General features: G+C 40.8%; 1 protein-coding gene across 1 annotated transcript in view; it reads left to right on the top strand.

The window, feature by feature from the left end:
* The window catches only part of SNF4Agamma (SNF4/AMP-activated protein kinase gamma subunit), a 192270-nt gene that overhangs the window by 164116 nt on the left and 12302 nt on the right, over positions 1 to 15852 (top strand). The window contains exons 8-9 of the mRNA XM_019056809.2: positions 2966 to 3014; positions 13795 to 13932. Coding sequence (XP_018912354.2) covers positions 2966 to 3014; positions 13795 to 13932 — 187 coding nt within the window. The remainder of the gene's footprint in view (positions 1 to 2965; positions 3015 to 13794; positions 13933 to 15852) is intronic.

Here is a 15852-nt window from a genome sequence, read left to right as displayed (position 1 = left end):
AGTATTCTGAGGTCACCTTGCTCCTGGACGTTTCTCATTTCCGTGTTCAGACGAAGGAACCTAAATTCATTCCATGACTGCAAACGGACTCGAACAATTTCATTTTTTATGAGAATACATCCGCACAGTTCTTGTATTATATTTTCCTGATCCTTGCGTGGAATCAGTTACAAAAAATTGAAGAAACCTGCAGTCAGAAATTCCCTCCAGTTTTTTCAGTAAAATTAAAATTTACGAATGAAAAATTGGCAACGTTGAAATTTAGCTACGTTCGTTTGTCCGGGCAACGACTATTCTTGGTGAGGCAGAAAATGAAATTCCCGACTTATTATAAGCACATATTTCTATAGTTTGTCAAACGCTCTCTGCAAATATTTCAGCGCCACGTCCTCAAATGAAGAATAATAAGTAGGTATTCAAGTGTCCCAACGTCTGGATCCGATTGTGATAAGCGCAACCACTTCTCACGTAACGAGAATCCCGATGCGGGAAGTTGGTAGTTTTGAAAACGCCTTCAAGTGTGGCGTGATACCTCCCGCATTCCGGAGAGTACGAATAGTTGTATCATTGCGCCTTAGCAGTGCGATGGAAGATTAATATTGACGTCTCCTCCCTGCCGGCCTTGTCGGTTTTCCTCTGCTGCTATTGCATTTTTGACCGCATAGTTTAAGTGTGCTCAAGCCAGAATTGCGTTTAGCAAATGGATAATTTTTATAGAATAATTAAAAATAAACACGTGGTAGGAAATTTAACTAAACATAACAATAGGAACTCAAATCAACAAACAACTTAAAGGCACCGAAAAATTACCGAGTTTTCCCTGCTTTTGAGCTACTGAATTTTTTGAAAAGGTTACTGAAAAATTACTGCAAAAGTGTTTAATTTTTTCACGCCAGTTTTTACGCGAATTAAATCTGAAACCTGGTTGAAAACCTGCCTTTAGAATTGTAGTATACTAGTGGCAATGCAATCAAATGGCGCACCAGCTCAGTAACAAGACGGCGGAGAAGGGCCTGACATATTTAGAATAGATTACCTAATCTGCGATACCTTTATTTAATGCTCCTGATGTCAAAACACGGAGGGCGATAGTCGTTTTCCTGTAATTTATTTCTTTAGCGGTGGTGTAGGTTTCTCAAAATATTGATAGTTGAAACTTTGGTGAGCGAGTTCTTTCATCTCAACGGTGAAGCATCTTCTCCGGGAAGCTTAAAAACGCGCCTACATGAAAAACATCCAAGCATTTCTCTAATACAAGCGTATATTAGAGCTTTGCCGCTTATTTCCTTTTGATTTAAATCGTTTGGGCATAGTTTCTTTCGTGCGCATTTAAATCAAAAGAAACCATATCCTGTGTGACCTGAGCCCTGTCTTGCGTGTATTCTTAAGGATCTCAAGGCTCATACCAGAATTTATATAGTTCCTTTTGATTTAAGTACGTCCTTTCAGCATGAATACGATCAACTGGAAAGCGTATCACGTCCACATGGCGTCCCTTCCCCGCCACTGGAGTTACACCTCGCTGGGTTGAAAGTGTTTTTTCCCCCATTCGAGCTGCTGTGAATTGACCGATTGGAGTTGGCTCACGCTGATGAATTGCGTCTACTTCATTCGCGGGCCCGCTATCAATTAAGGACCGCAAGGATCCAGATAGGGCACGGACCCCCCGTCTAATCGGATGTCCAAGTGTTTTCAACCGTTTTCGTTTCGCCCACCACGAGCCGCGGTGGTGACGGCGGCGGCGGGTCTCGGCGGGTTCCAATTAAGGCATCTTCGATAAAATATCGATTTCGCGATAGCGTTAACACGTACGCGAGCATCCGTCAGACGAGCACTCGCGCTCCCAGCTGCTCTTCGCTCGACCCTCGACCTCCCACCCACGCAGGAAGAAAAATTTCCGTTTCGATCGATGGAAACGTCCGACGAATACCGCCGTCGTGTTACCGTAGAAACTCAAAAAATTATGTTTCGGGAAATTGGACCTTGTGGCGTTTTGGTGGAAAGTTGTATTGAGTGAATCCTCTGTTCGTCGTAAAATTGTCAATTTTTATCCGAAAGTCTCTTAGGCCTTGACCAGAGTCTCCGGAACCTTCCTCAGATATTATTCCGGCCTGCACACAGAAAAGGGGCGAAAAACGATGCGCAACTGAAAGTTCCGCGATCTCACAATTAGCCTGGTAAAGTTTCGCGATCTTACCTTGGTAATGTTCCACAATCTTGTTCCGGCAAGGTTCCGCGATCTTGTTCCGGCAAGGTTCCGCGATCTTGTTCCGGCAAGGTATCGCGATCTTGTTTCGGTAAAGTTCCGCTATCTTGTTTCGGTAAAGTTCCGCTATCTTGTTCCGGCAAGGTTCCGCGCTCTTGTTCCGGCAAAGTTCCGTGTACCGTTGCTCGTGCGGACGTGGCCTTAGTATTGTTCTTATGATTAGGAATCGTCGAATTTTACCTTCGTCTGTGTGTAAAACTTCCTAGGAAGGTTACATAAACTAAACTCTTAAAAAAAAAAAAAAAAAAAAAAAAAAAAAAAAAAAAAATGCGTAAAAGGCTTTATTCATTTCAGGTTTTGTAGGACAGTAGTATGTGTCATATGCTGCATGTTTGCGTGGTTACGTTTTGGACGGTTAACAAAAACTCTGAAGGTTAGAAATTGGCATAAAACCCTGGTATTTTGTACCCAACAACTATAGATAATGCTTTCTCGTGAAATAGTGTAGAATTCCTGCTATATTTTGCCTGAAATGACGTTTGTCACACGCGCTTACTAACTCAACTCTTTCACTGGTCCCTCCATTCAGCGTGTCTTCGTGTGGCTCTCTAGAGAATCTACTTTACGCCCTTGAAATGTTTGATTTTTTTAAATGTAAAAAGCTTCGGAAAATCCCTCTTTTAATGAGTGCATGATTCATTCGTTTCAACCTTCTGTTTACTATCGTTTAAAATATATCTCTTTTGTTATTTGTTTCAGTTGCCTGTTGCTGATCCATTTTTAGAAAAAGTTGATCTTACTGATTTAGGTAAGTTGTAGACATCTTTTCTTACTAATTTTTTTAGGGGTTCCCTTTACAGGGATACTAATATTAAACCACTACATAAGTTCACGACTTCTCTCCGAGGGAAGGGGGACCTATAGGTTGAGGCTGAAGCTTTTCCTATACAGGAACAGTTTTTTAGTGTGGAATGACAACCACTTAAAAACTTTTTAAAGGCCCTAGCAAGGGCTTAGCGTGCCTAATTGCCTGTCCATAAGCAAAAACCGTAAGAAAGTGCGCGGATAAAAAAGTGTAACGGGTTTTCCCCAAATTTGTGGTACTACCCCAATTTGTTGGATGACATGGGCGTATCCAATTAATTGTGGTAGTAACCTAATTTATTAGGGCACTACCACAATTAATTGGAAATGCACATATCGTCCAACAACTCCTACCTCTCTTTTTCCGTGTGAAAATCGGGAAAACCCCGAGTTGGTGAGTTTTCATTCTCACTGATTCAAATCAAGTTCAGCCGGTAAATCCTCCCCTCTTCCACCATTTCAACCCTTCTTTTCCTGCGGAATTGCAGGGTACTCACAGGCATCTTTGCGCGCATTTGAGACCTCGTGACCTCGCGTCTCGCGCCTGTCGCATACTTGACCTCGCGGTTCCCCTCGAGTCACACCCTTCACAAATACCTTCGCCGTGCCGCGCCGGGACGTCCAGAGCGTATAAGGGTTCCGTCCGTTGTCTTGCTATCATATTTCGGATAAGTGAAGCGGCGACAATATTAGTTCCCAGAAAGCACAAGTTCTGCTCCAAGGATGTGCCCGTGGGCGACCATCTTTGCATTCCTTCCCGGAATTCCCGCCGTTTGGACAGAATATCCGATTCTATGGTTTCCGCAAACATGTCTCTAATAGCTCGCCAACAGAGATAATATGCTTTAGACACCCTCCACTACTATCTTTCCTACTGTGTAAAAAATTCTCTCGAAAGTGAACGCACAGGTTCGCTTTAATGTTAGCTCTCAACCAGTTTTTTTCCAATTTTTTTCTTTTTTTCCCCTTTACTTTTTTAAAGTACTTGATAGATATACAACAACTTGTCAAATTAACGGCTGGCTTTACTGCGAGGATCCAAAATGACCGAGCGCTTTCAATTCTTCGTAAATACTACAAAGATATCTTCTCGGCACAAATGGTTGCATGCAGGCGTAGTCCTTTTTCCACAGGACGTTTCATGGTATTTGTCCCAAGTTCGAATCGGAGGAATGAAGCTTCCAGGCTTTTTCCCAGTTAAAGAAAACAAGAAATTTCTTCTCCTCTCTGAGTAGCTCCTAGGCCTCCACAAGGACTGTGATTAGTATTGACCAACTCAATTTTTTCCCAACTTCGCAAGTGAGATTTTTCCCTAGGACAAATTCCATGAAACGTACCACGGAGACAAGGAATAAATGAAAAAATGAAGAGTAAAATGCTTTCTATCACTTTAGATCATCATACAGTAGCGCCCGTGCCGCAGGATGCAGGCGCCAGGCCGCGGGTGAGGCAGTGAGTGTCTGGAGAGTCAAAACGCCTTCACTTCCGCGCGTATGCAACACGGACATCCGTGGAGCTCGAATAGTTGCATCCACGCCTTTCGAATAAATGCGTTTCGTGTTCGTCGCATTCGACACTACGCGAGGGCGCTCTGTTTCTAACAAATTAATAGTCCAGGGCAGCGCTCGGTCAACACCTCGAGGAATTACATTGGATAATTCATTCGGCAACTGTTTTAAAAATTGGTGGAATTCACCAGAGTTATTGATTTTTCATATTTCAACCGTATTCTGCGTGAAAATTTGAAAAACAATTATATGTTTTGGTGCTGAACTTCTCACCCTTCCTAGAGATCTATTCCTTGGGAATCTTTGCATATTTGTGTGAGACCTCGCTGCCTCCTTCTCTCTGTATTCCGTCGGTGTAAAAGTTTACAGGTTTAAATCTCTGTAAATGCTGTCAGTAATGGCCTGTGTCGCATTTTTTACAAGTATTTTTTCAATGAAAATGTACAGGGTGAACCAGGGTTAAACGCCCTGACTGCAGGAGCCGAAACACCCCCAAACCCCCCCATTTAAATTGAGATTTCGATTTTTTTTAGATCATTTATGAATTCAGGGCATATATGTACAGGAAAACACAAATTCGCATGAGATTTGGTTCACAACCGTTGCCAAAATTCAGGGAAAACGATTTACATTCCGTTTCCCGTGATTTCAATTAAAATCGTTCGTAATATTATTGTAAATTTTTAAAGAAAATCTGTGCGTATCTTTTAAATATATTGATTGAAATTGAAGCATTAACTGTGGTTTGCAACGTTGCAATCCAGGTAAATAATGGTAAATGTCGCGACCAAATTTCCCGTGATTTCAATTAAAATCGTTCGTAAAATTATTGTAAATTTTTAAAGAAAATCTGTGCGTATCTTTTAAACTATATTGATTGAAATTGAAGCATTAACTGTGGTTTGCAACGTTGCAATCAAGGTAAATAAGCTCCTTTTCGCGAGGAAGCATCGATATTTGAGTTCGTTTACGGCAGGCGTGACATACAACTATTTGACCACGAGTGTAAGCATGTTGCAGCTCCTCCGGATTGAAGGCGCGCCAAACTGCGAAGATGTCTTCACCGCCCAGCCGACCTTCGCTGGCGGGACGAACGCTAAAATTGCTGCGACACTTAGACGACGCGTTATTATTTATGACTCCCTTCTAATTTTCCCCATTAAAAACCAAAATAACTATCCTGATAGCTACGATTTAGAATCAGGGACCGTGGTTTTTTTTTCGGTAAAAAGAAAAAAAGGAAAATAGGACTAAAAATAATGTGGCGACGAAAGGGGGGCTGTAGCTCCGACTGGGGGCACTTTTGAAAGAAAAACTGAATACACTTAAAAAGTTTTATTTTGACCCACAGAACAGGCTCCTGCAGTGTAGCCGTTTAACACTGGATCACCCCGTGTATGTTATGATCAAGAATTTTCAAAATATGTTGAAGGATTAGATCGTAATCGGCCATCGAATCATGTTCATTTCCACTGACAGTCGTCCATGAGCCGTGCAGATCATCAGTGCACAGTGCACATCTGTTCTAGACTAATTTGTTAATGCATACATGTAGATCCATCTCCCGGTTTTAATTTAGCTGCATCGCATGTCGAAATAGTCGTACGCTGGGCGCTTCGAGTTTGTCGCCGCCTTGCGACAAGTTCGACGTCCTCCCCCCCTCCCCCCAGAACTTACCGCCTCCATTCCGTTCGCGCCCCATCAATTCAACAGACTGAACTTCCCCGTTTTCAATGTTCAATTAACAATTTTTTATACCGTTTCTGTGGAGTGCACTCCGTGTCTTCATTCAGCCTTCTCAGAACATCTTCCCCCTCGTACTCGCAGGCGAGAATTCTATTCGCTCGTACATGAATTCGTCTCATTAAACGTAGCGTCCTCGATGTTTTAAAAAAAAATTAAATTAATATTTATTGATTCCACTTCTAACTTCCAACAAACGAAAACAAAATACCTTTGCGTTGTGGCTGTAATGGTGGTGGATTATTAAATAATCAGAGGGAGCCTAGTTCTGTAATTCTAGCTCCTGCATACCCATAGGGGTCCAAAACGTTCCTAAACTCTTACATTTTAGCGGGATTCTATTCTCTTGCTTCAGGGCTAAATTTCCGATTTGCCGAACAGAAAAAGGTCCGTTTTTTGGTAAAATGTACGATTTTCCCGACGTTTTGAAGACGATGAAGCATGCATGAAAGGAACGTTGAACAGGCTCCTGAGCCAAAATTTGCCCCACGTTATCCGCGGGGCACCTTTTACACACTTGCTCCGCATGATCAGCCTTATCTATGTTTGTATTAGTCGCCTTTACAGAGTTTTAGGGCGCTCTGCGATACCCAACCGTCACCAACCCTGTCTGTGGGTTGAGACTTTAACCATAGTTACGAAAGTGCACTCTGACAATTGAAATTTTGACCACCATTCTTTCAGGATCTGAACTCTCGAAATTTATTTTCGAGATCAGATGTTTACCTTAAATGATACCAGTGGCATACCATCGTACTTCTCAAGAAAATTTACAGTAAATCATAAATCCTTCGTTCTTCAGGAACTATTTTTGTCGTCATTCTTGAGCTAAAGTTTGGAAAATTCTGGGAATTTCCCGTTCTTGTGCTTTTGTAGGTATCGTTGCGATTTACGAGTAAATTGAAATTTTCCAGTCGAAATTATTGGCGATTGCAAACTAATTGAGCTCAGTAAGATTGATATTGTGGCAACGAGGCGTCGCATGAGTGCCAGTAATACTGCCGTGCTAAGGAAGAACGCCGTATGAACATTCGAGAGTTGCCAAATTTCCTTCGATAAAACATGTATTTTTGACGAAAAATATGCACATTTTTCTTTGAAATTTTCAGATATTTTAGTGTAAATTGCGTACAAAATTGTCTGAAAATGTTGGAAATAAGTATTCAAAATTTGCCCAGTGAATTCGGTTTTTATCGAATGAAACTTGGCACCGCCTGAAGGCTCATACGGCGTTTTTCCTTAGCACGGCAGAATACCTCCAAATGCTAGTTACGGTGCGATGTGAGACGCGCAGTCGTTTTGAAACAAAATGACTGATAGTGAAAACACGAAGAATTTTTTCGATGATAATCTTTTAATTGCTCGGGTCGATAAAACCATCAGCTTCGGTGTTTCTTAATTCGAAGGCAATCGCACAGGGGACCTCTTCGTTAAGTATTGAGAATTCGTGTCTGTGAACCAAGTCTCGCGCCGAGGATTTTTGTAGGAGATATGTTACCCTCGAAAAAGACCCATTTTCCCGAAGAATGAAACTTATTAATTGGACTGCATTTTGCAATTTAGAATGAAATATCTGGCTCAGTTCAGAATCGACGTAAGTACCATTCCTTTCCATATTCACACGAGTATTTTTACGAATGGGCTAGAAATCGTTGCTCCTAATCTCAAAATATAGTTTCGAAGCATCCACCCGCGTTCGGTTACCTATCGGTCTTTATACCTGTACGTGTACATGTTATATTCTATCGCAGTATAGAGGATCAAAAACTAATTTTCTGATATATATGTAGAATAGTGCTCTGGAGAAACCAGAAAACGTCGCATCTTGTCCTGCGCCGTTATAAACTTTCTATCCTATATTTGTTTTATTAAAGTTTTTGTCCAACCGCTGTGTGTTAGTAAAATTCAGCTAAATATTTCTACCAAAAATTTCCTATCGAAAATTCATGCTGAAAGATCAGATTTTTCTCTTGGATGAAGTAAAAGTTAAAATTTTAAAAACCCGTATTCGAAACGGAAAGTTGAGTACACCATCAAAATCAAGGCGATGAATAGCGCGCGTTAACATATTGGAAATAAATTCGTTTCGGGCTCGATCCCTTCAAAAATCAAAAAATATTTAGGGAGGAAAATGAGCGACAAAACTAAAATGCGAAATTGTTTTAAAACATTCGCTAAACAAGCCCCCTCCGTGAGAAATGAAAATTCTTGTCTGTCGTTACATTTTATTTTTATTCACTACAAATAACTAATTAATAGGCGAAAATGTATAAAAAATTCGTAAAATATGCCCCCTCCACGAGAAATAAAATCCTCGTCCACCGCCGTGTTTTTATTTTTATTCAATACGTATTTCAACCATATTTTCCAAGGCTATTTTATGAGTTTATCCACCGAGGTGTGTTTCAAATGCAATTTAATCAACCCTCTTTGTACGTACCTATTCAACGTTTTTTGTGCTTTCATTCTTTTGGTGCATGCATGCTGACACAGAGATTAAACCACTCGGCTACTCCCGCACCCAGTTTATTCGAATGTCCAGGATTGATAATTGATTCTCCCAAGTTGCATTCATATCCACTACTTATGAATCTATAAATTATGTTCTCAGAGATTTCGTGATAATTAATGTCCAGAGCAGCTTCGCGGCTCAACTTTTTTCGTCGCATTAATTACCCGAGAAATCGGCGCCCGAGAGACTATTGATGACAGTTATGATTAAGGTCACGTTTTGACCCGGAGTCGCATTCGAGGAAGGATCAGATCTCTGCGGTGATGAGAAGAAACATCATATGGACATTCGAGTGTTGCCAAATTCCTCCCGATAAAATATTTATATTGGAGAAAAATTATTGATATTTTTTCTCGAAATTTTTAGATATGGAGGAACAGCGTTCGAAACTCGTCTTTCAGTTTCAGGAGCCATGTGGTGCATCAAGCTCGATTTTTAGGGGCCATTGAAGACATTTTAGGGGCCAGATTGACTTTTTGCCTGTATATCACAGCGCATTTAGTAAAAAGTTAGACGGAAGATGTTTTAGTTGAACTAGTAACAGTAATTGGGGGAAATTTTGAAACATCACCAAAAAGAAAAATTAGGATTTTTTTTTTTTTTGGGAGGGAGGCAATTTTTGAGGGGCCACGTTGGCGCAGAACCTTCATTTTTAGGCGCCATGACTGATTTCTTAGGCGCGTTTGGCGCGTTGGCGCCCGTGAGTTTCGAACACTGTACAAGATTGAATGCGACTAAAACCCCCCGAAAAATTCCAGGAGTTTACTCGGACAATTTTCCCAAAAAATTCATATTTTACCAGAATTCGAGTGTTGTCAAATTCCTCCCGATCAAATATTTATACTGAAGAAACGTTATTGATATTTTTTCTTGAAATTTTGGGATTTGCAAGAGTAAATCGCGATTAAAACTCCCTGAAAAATTCGAGGAGTTTATTCGAACAATTTTCCCATAAAATTCTTATTTTACTAGAATTCGAGTGTTGTCAAATTCCTCCCGATCAAATATTTATACTGGAAAAAAGTTAATGATATTTTTCTCGAAATTTTCGGATACGCAAGAGTAAATTGTGAGTTAAGCCCCTTGAAAAATTCAAGGAGTTTTTTCGAACAATTTTCCCGTAAAATTCTTATTTTACTAGAATTCGAGTGTTGCCAAAGTCCTCCCGACTAAATATGTATACTGGAGAAAAGTTATTGATATTTTTCTCGAAATTTTTGGATACGCTAGAGTAAATTGCGAGTAAAGCCCCTCGACAAATTCAAGGTGTTCATTCGGACAAAAAAAAAATTCATATTTTACTTGAGGAGATTCGCTAACATTCGAACGCTCGCACTGCTTTTCCTTGGCATGATGGATCACCTCGCTTGGTGGTCCCATGTATAGCAGTTTCTGATTTTTATATATGAGAAAAACTATAATTATAATTTGCCTTATGATTAGATCATCTCAAGATAAGAGCTTGATTAAATGATGGCTTGGGAAGATGACTCCCTTCCCCCCGCGTCATCTCAAAATTCGAATATTCAATCAGTTGTTTATCGCAAGCAAAACGTCGTGGAATGACGCAAGTGAGGGTTAGTTTCAAGTTGTCCATCCTTACCAGTTCTCTCAGATGAAACGGTATAACACTATACAAGTTCCTCGATTACGGAAATATATTGTCCACGCACCGTCGGCTCTGACGTTTGAAAAATATCCAAGCTTGTTGTCGTTGGTTAGGTTTTTTTCTTCGTTTCTTTTTTTTTTTCAAAAAAACATTTTTGGAATAAATTTCTTGTCTTCTCCGTCTGCGTCATTTTACTGGCGGTTGGCGCCCTGGTTTGTTCTACCCTTTGCGCGTCGTAAGCTATATAGAGCTTTATTAATGCATTTTGTTCGTATTTTTGGGTTCCAGTCGTTCTCTCTGAAGCCATATCCTTCCCTTAAGGTGGCGATAGAACTGTCGTATATTTTGGGCTTCTAGGAGCACTTTTTTTTTTTTCAAAATTCTGTGTTTAATGCTTTTTTGGGTTACTGTGACTTACCTACTTTTTTTCGGCCAGATCAACTAAAAGAACCTGGTCGATTGATCAAATTAGTTTAAACTACTAAAATCGTAAGTTACTAGAGTCCACGTCAACTAAGTTAACGCACTTTGAGCCAGTGATATGAGATTCGTCATCTTGCTCTTCCCATTTACCTACTTAACATGTAAAAGTGACGTCAAACGACCTTCTGTCGCAGTCTAAAAGTGCGCAAACTTATTTGGCGTGGATTCCATGGAAAATCAAGGGTTGAAGAAATTGTCCTGCTGATCCAATGTACTCTAGTTTCTCTCGATGTCACTCAAAGATTGCGACTTGCGAGTGGCTAGCACATCGGAATATCGCAATTGCGATCCAGATTCGATCCTGGCGGCTCGCGCCATTTTGTACCGAGGTTACACATTTGTAGAATTAAATTAAGAATTGATTAAATTTTTCCAAGATCTGATCAATGTAACTCAAAGAAAAACTAGGTAACCAAAACATATTTACCGCGTGTTTAGGTTACGTCGTGCTCTACTTTCCGTATCACCACAAAATGTTGGTTATTTTATTTGAAGAGCTTGGAGGACAAGGCGCAAAAGTGCAGTTTTTCCTATTTCAAGAAACACCCGTTTGAAGTTTCGAAATTACAAGGAGCCTTATGGCGGAAAGAAATTTCAAACTGACTTTTTGATGCTCAAAAATCGGAATTTGGGAGCAAATTTTTCGCAGAATATGCATTAAGACTAGTTCTATTTGAAATCATTAACATCTTAATGTTTCAAAATATAGTAAATATATATATATATTTCGCATAGTTGGACGTGTTCGTGCTGAAAGGAACTATGTCGCTCGCGATCCCTATGCACTTAGTTCCTTTTAGCATAAACGCGTCCAGATGACGGAATTCTGCCGCCTTTGATTGATCGCTCTCCGAGGAATCGAGCACAGGCTGTGTGTCGCTTTCGTTTGTCGTCTGCTGATCTACCGCTATCTCACTTTTCCTCCAAGCTCCTCATTTACTGTATAATCTCTTATCTAGATAATCAAGTATGGCAGGAAGTCTGCAATGTCGCAAACCGAGGCACACGTGCCTGCAGTTCACCGAAATCATCCTGGATTCACCTCAAAGAAATTTCAACTCTCGTCCGAATTCGAGATCCTTCAACGGGCGCGGCATGAATCAAAGCGCTCTAATCAAAGGAAGGCTTGCTCTGAAAATGTCTCGAATGCATTTAGTAAAACAAATTGAGGATGAGCTTAACGACGGCGTGCGGAGCTGAATGTAAAAAAGTATGCACGCTAATTAAGCTGCATGCTCCCTGGACTTAATGTCACTTGCTCGCCCCGTCGCGGGATCCAATGACTGTATTTTAGTGAAAAGGTGTCAAAAGTCGAAGATTAATCTCTCGCATAGTTGGACGTGTTCGTGCTGAAAGGAACTAAGTCGCACGCAATCCCTATTCACTTAGTTCCTTTTAGCATAAACGCGTCCAGTTGGCGGAATTCTGCCGCCTTTGATTGATCGCTCTCCGAGGAATCGAGCACAGGCTGTGTGTCGCTTTCGTTTGTCGTCTGCTGATCTACCGTGCTAAGGAAGAACGCCGTATGAGCCTTCAGGCGTTGCCACATCTCTTTCGAGAAATCTCGAATTTTCGGGAATATTTATAAACTTTTGACCTCAAATTTTTTCAAGAATTTTGTTCGTGATTTGATCTAAAGTTCCTGAAAATTTCAAGGAAAAATATGCATAACTGTCCAAAGAAATTAATATTTTCTGAGAGGCAACTTGGCAACATTCGAATGCTCATACGGCGTTTTACCTTAGCACGGCAGTGATCGCGTCATGTCCTCGTCGCTCAGTGGAACGAGTCTTTTGAAGAGGTCGGACATGAAATCTTTGACAAAAATTGTAAAATTTTACGCTTATCTCGTCTTCGTTTTAATCCTAAGGGATGCTTTTTATAGAAAATTTTAGGAGGAAACCATTGGAACCGCCTCTAAAACCTCAAGTTCTGTATGGACGGAGTTATGAGCTTTTAAAGTTTCCAAATTTCGTCCGACCTCTCCCGTTAACTCGATCCATTGTGTCTCGCCGCTGTATCCGCCACCCGAAGGAGCTTTTACCTTGGAAACCTTCGTCGAAAAATAAAGGGGTGAAAACCGTAGTAGGGGCACAAACGTATTGCAACGTCGCTGAGTTTTTCCTGAAAACATTATCGAAATTAATTATTGAAGGGTGCATGTTTGATTTTGCAAAGTGCAAAGAATTTTCGTCAAATCATGAAGAAAATTTATGAGGGTTTTTAAATTTGTTGCTATTCCAGTTATATGTATAGTGAATTCGCCCAACTGCAGATAAAGATAAATAATTTATCCTTTCTTTTTTTTTATTAATTTTATTTTTATGAAGTATATTTTCTGAAGAGAGAACCATCCTTTCTCGAGAATTTGGTTAAAAAATATTCGGCTGATTGCTTGTAGTAGTTGCAGAGTTTCCACCATCAGGGGAAAGTGATAAGGGTCAGGGAATTTACAATTTCCACAAAACCGGGATCTGTCAGGAAAAATGATGGAAATTTCAGGGAAAATGACGAAAACATCAGGTGAAAATTTTAATATCACCTTCATTTGCTCTCTAAAATGTGTTGAGCATTTTAAACAAAAAATCTTCCGTGTTTGGAGTTAGTATAGGTGATTTGTAACCATTCGGCATATTGTCACACGTCAGGGAATTTTACCAAAATTTTTCAGGGCAATCAGGAAAATGTGGGAGGAAATTTCATTTCCTAAATTCTGTGGTAACTCTGTATCTATGATACCTAACTGTTCCTAAAAAAGTGCAACTCTGCTAACTTGATCTTCTTTGTACTTCAGTATTGTTAAGTTTACTAACGATCCTATTATTTTGCTTTTTCTAATTATTGTCTTGTGTTTTGTTTTTTGTTTCAGAAAAAGATGAAAGTCAAATTTTTGTTAAGTTTTTCAAATTCCACAAGTGTTACGATCTGATTCCAACAAGCGCAAAACTAGTAGTTTTTGACACTCAGTTATTTGTGAAGAAAGCTTTTTTTGCTCTCGTCTATAATGGTAAGTTGTTAGAATGTACAGGGTGTTTCAGACCACCCGTACCAGGCCTTTTTCTCGGTTGGTTTAGGTCGTGCGAAGTCGGAGACCGCGGGGATGAATAGGGAATTGACCCCAAGGAATCCGAATTTCGTGGTCCCGAAACCCCACCACCGCCCCTTGGGGGGTAAAGGGGGGGTCACGATGCTAAAAGTCACGGTTCCCGACCGAATTGCGGATAGATCGCATCAGAATTGAAAAGCACGAAAAATTTCACGTGGAATTGACCCCTAAAAATCCAAAATCGGACCATCCAAGGCCCAAATATGACCCCCTAAAGAGGGGGCCAGTCGGCCAGTACCCCCCTCCATAATTTCTCTTTGGTCTCAAAATTGACGTAGATTCTCCAGAAAAAGACAATTTCCCAAGTAATCGACCTCGAGAAATCCAAATTTCATGGTCCCGAAGCTCCTCTAGCCCCCCTTGGGGGATAAACGGGGGGGGGGGCCCAATTTTAAAAATCGGGGCTCCTTTCCGAATCGCAAATTGATTGCATCCAAATTGAGGAGCAGAACACATTTACATCTTTGGTGACTCCTAAGAGTTCTAATAGACCCCCTGAATGGCAGAAAGTAACTCCCTGAGGAGGGGGGCTTCGCCCCCGCCAAAAATTTCTCAAGATTCCTCTTTGGTCGCAAAATTGACGTCGATTCTCCAGAAAAAGACGGTCTCCCATGTAGTTGACCCCGAGGAGCTCAGGGAACATGAAATTTAGAGTCCTCGGGGTCGATTACATGGGAAATCGTCCTTTTCTGGAGAATCGACGTCAATTTTGCGACCAAAGAGGAATCCTGAGAAATTTTTGGCGAGGGCGAGGCCCCCTTCCTCAAGGGGTTACTTTCTGCCATTCAGGGGGGTCAATTAGAACTCTTAGGAGTCACCAAAGATGTAAATGTGTTCTGCTCCTCAATTTGGATGCAATCAATTTGCGATTCGGAAAGGAGCCCCGATTTTTAAAATTGGGCCCCCCCGTTTACCCCCCAGGGGGAGCTAGAGGAGCTTCGGGACCATGAAATTTGGATTTCTCGAGGTCGATTACCTGGGAAACTGTCTTTTTCTGGAGAATCTACGTCAATTTTGAGACCAAAGAGAAATTATGGAGGGGGGTACTGGCCCCCTCTTTAGGGGGTCATTTTTGGGCCTTGGATGGTCCAATTTTGGATTTTTAGGGGTCAATTCCACGTGAAATTTTTCGTGCTTTTCAATTCTGATGCGATCTATCCGCAATTCGGTCGGGAACCGTGACTTTTAGCATCGTGACCCCCCCTTTACCCCCCAAGGGGCGGTGGTGGGGTTTCGGGACCACGAAATTCGGATTCCTTGGGGTCAATTCTCTATTCATCCCCGCGGTCTCCGACTTCGTACGACCTAAACCAACCGAGAAAAAGGCCTGGTACGGGTGGTCTGAAACACCCTGTATAATTGGGTAAAACCACGAACTATAACATACCTCTCTTTTCTTAGTCAGAACTTGTTCCCATCTCAGTCCGCATGTGTATATTCATATTTTTTTTAAAATTTAACTTTTTTCTTTCTTTTTGACACTGTTTCAAACAGTTAATTCTAAGGTCACCATTAACTGTGCAATCATTTAGATCCCCCAAATTCTGGTTCTAGAGGAAAAACATGTAGCATAGTTCTAAAGCTTTGAAATTAATGAAACTTTGTCTTTGAAGCTCTAACCGTTTCATCAATGGAGAAGTAAAGAAAGAGGATGGGATTTTCTGCTCCTCAATTAAAATCTACGAAGTGCCTCTTGCAGCCAGGAAAAAAGGATCAAAGAGGATAGTTATGAATTTGTTAAAAACCATTCATTATAAAAAAGTATCAATGAAACACATGTATCAATTAAAATCTTGACAAATATCTGGAAAAGAATACCAT

The sequence above is a fragment of the Bemisia tabaci genome, chromosome 5, assembly GCF_918797505.1.
Source record: "Bemisia tabaci chromosome 5, PGI_BMITA_v3".
Taxonomy (NCBI): domain Eukaryota; kingdom Metazoa; phylum Arthropoda; class Insecta; order Hemiptera; family Aleyrodidae; genus Bemisia; species Bemisia tabaci.
Note: the sequence above shows the minus strand (reverse complement) of the source record. Positions and strands in the feature narration are given on the sequence as shown.